The sequence below is a fragment of the Sciurus carolinensis genome, chromosome 11 (genome assembly GCF_902686445.1).
Source record: "Sciurus carolinensis chromosome 11, mSciCar1.2, whole genome shotgun sequence".
NCBI lineage: Eukaryota > Metazoa > Chordata > Mammalia > Rodentia > Sciuridae > Sciurus > Sciurus carolinensis.
Genome location: NC_062223.1, coordinates 17,472,616 through 17,475,392, shown reverse-complemented (window position 1 = coordinate 17,475,392; position 2,777 = coordinate 17,472,616). Strand labels below are relative to the sequence as shown.

At 41.8% G+C, this 2,777-nt stretch overlaps 1 protein-coding gene across 1 annotated transcript; it reads right to left on the bottom strand.

Moving 5' to 3' along the window:
- Nucleotides 1-437: 437 nt before the first annotated feature.
- Nucleotides 438-1,379, bottom strand: LOC124959083 (olfactory receptor 9I1). Its single transcript, XM_047517726.1, has one exon. The coding sequence runs from the start codon at nt 1,377-1,379 to the stop codon at nt 438-440; it is 942 nt and encodes a 313-aa protein (XP_047373682.1).
- Nucleotides 1,380-2,777: the final 1,398 nt, after the last annotated feature.

The following is a 2,777-nucleotide window of genomic DNA, read 5'->3' as shown; positions in this document are numbered from 1 at the left end:
CATTGATTTGCATATTAAGAGGAAAAAGGAAGCCCAATTAGCACAATTCACAGGGATCCCCAGATATCATCTTTCACATGAAGAACATGGTAATGTTGATGGGAACCCAAAAGAGCAAGAAGGAGTAGCAAGCATTGGGATGGTGAAATAAGTTCAAGACCCCTTGAACTTCAGGATTTCTAAGTTATGATGTCCGAGAGTGGCAAGACTGCTGAGTGACAAGGAATGGGCTGGAAGTGGGAGAGGGGAGGAGAAGGAGGTTCTGTGGAGTTGCTGGCTAAACCTTCACAGTTTTTGTAGTTTTGCTCATGTGCCTGGTGGACCGGGTCTGTCTTCTCTCCATTCATGCATATAGGATGCATATAGTGCTGGTGCCTATTAGGATATGTTGCTATGGAAACAAAAGTGACCAGGATAAGAAGTCCTCTCATTTGTGTCTACCCACTCTGGGACACCTGGAATCTACTGGTGACCTTTCTGAAGGCAGCTTTCACATCCTTGTTCCTCAGGCTGTAGATCAGAGGGTTCAGCATGGGGATGACCACAGTGTAGAAGACGGACACCACCTTGTCTTCCTCCAGTGATTTGCCTGAGCCGCTTCGTATATACATGAAGATGAGGGTCCCAAAGAAAAGGGCCACAGCAGTGAGGTGAGAGGCACATGTGGAAAAAGTCTTGGCCCTGCCACCTGCAGACTTCACCCTCAAAACGGCCTTGATGATGAGCAGGTAGGAAATGAGGATGGCCAAGGCATTGGCCAAAATCACAAAGTTGCCAAAGAAGACAATGATGATCTCAGCGTTCATTGTGTCACCACAGGCAAGCTTCAGCAGGGGCGGGAGGTCACAGAAGAAGAAGTTGATCTGGTCTTCACAGAAAGAGAGGGAGAAGGTGCACGTGGTTCTCAGGATGGCCCCAGACATCCCACAGACATAGGCTCCCAGCACCAAACTCCAGCAGATTCTGGGATTCATGGTCACTGCGTAGAGCAGTGGGTTGCTAATAGCAACACAGCGGTCATAGGCCATCACTGCCAGCAGGAAACACTCTGTACTTGCACAGATGGTGAAGAAGAAGAACTGGGCAGCACAACGACCATAGGAGATGACCATTTTGCCTGTGGCCAGTGTGGCCAGGATCTGAGGGGTGATGACTGAGCTGTAGCAGGCATCTATCAGGGAGAGGTGGCTCAGGAAGAAGTACATTGGAGTGTGGAGCTGGACATCCACTTGGATAAGAACCACCATCCCCAGATTCCCCAGAAGGGTGACAAGATAGAAACTGAGAAAGAGTAGGAAGAGTGGCGTCTCCAGGTTCGGATGACCAGTAAAACCTGTGAGAATGAACTCAGCTACTGTGGTGAGGTTATTCTTGGCCATGGGTTCAGGGTGGACTGTTGGTCTGAGGATGAGAATGAAGTAAAAAAAAAATTCTTAGAATCAAATAACAGAATCTCTTTCTCTATAGTAGAAGCTGAGTTTATAATTCTGAATTTATGTACGGAGTTGTTTTTCAGAAATCGTGAACCTGGCTGATTCTTCTTGAGCTTCTCCTGCATTGTATGGAGCTGAACCTTCAGTTGGTGCTTCTGATTCAAATTAATTCTGCTTTACATTGTCAATTTCTGTGGAGATATGAGACATGTGATTCTCAGGCTTGGAAGGGAGCAAAACGACATCTACTGTAATCCCACCTGGGGCCGGAAACCCCATGTGGTCATCTAGTTGCTACATGAGCCTCCATCTGCAGACAGCTCCACCTGTAATTCTGTTTGGACCTGGATTCTCCCTCTCTGTACCTTCCACCCACTGACCTTAGTTTCTTCCCTTCCAGACACACAACAATTTTAATCCCTTCTTACCATGAAATCTGTTCAGAAGGTGGAAGATGATGATCAGCTCATCATGTTGACCAATCCCTTATTGTATGCATTGACATATTTTTCTTCTTGTTATATGATTATTCAGGGAGGCAGTTGAAATTTCCTGGTCAGTTAGTAATAATTAATAGATAAAAGTTTTTTCTCTGCTTTAATCTTTACAACTTCAGCTTTAGAGGTCGTCATCTTCATAATACTGTTTAAATTTTTTTCATCATTTATAACACCATGATTATAAATAATATATTCAAACTTACGGTCTTGCTACCTTTTAGCTATTTTGCTTTAGGAAAGTTACCTAACCCTTTTGTGCCTCAATTTCTTATCCATATTGCAGAAAATATGTGCCTATGATTTACATAGGGTTATTTTGAATATTAAATAAGTTAATACCTGAAACAGGTATGGAACAGAGTCCAGCACAGAGAAAGAGCTAACTAAGGCAAGCTAATATTATTTTTGCTTTTATCATCAGTCTAGAATGTATCTATTGACTTCTTGATCTGAAAGATAATGCATTTTCCTCAAGTAAATTTTGTTATATTGCTCTTTGTATGTCTCTTTACATATTATATTTGTCTCTCTATATATCCACATGTGGGCAAATATATGTTTTTTGTTTTAATAATTGAGTATACGTTTGGACTCAGAAAGATGAAAAAGTCATTCTCCTAGCCTTTCTTCTCTTTTCCTTTCTATCCCATTAAAACAAACTAATCTTTCATTCTATTCATGGGACAATGCTTACTATCCTAATTAGCTCTACTATACTTATCTAAGGGTTGATTATGAAAATAATAAGAGATATCTCTCTATTATGATTACATGCATGCCATGCCCTAAAAGACTAAATAGCATGATATGACTTATAGTGGAAACAATGTCACTAAACTTCTGC

Bases quoted from the DNA above. Each gene is read 5' to 3' on its own strand.
- LOC124959083 (XM_047517726.1), bottom strand. From the start codon at position 1,379: ATGGCCAAGAATAACCTCACCACAGTAGCTGAGTTCATTCTCACAGGT.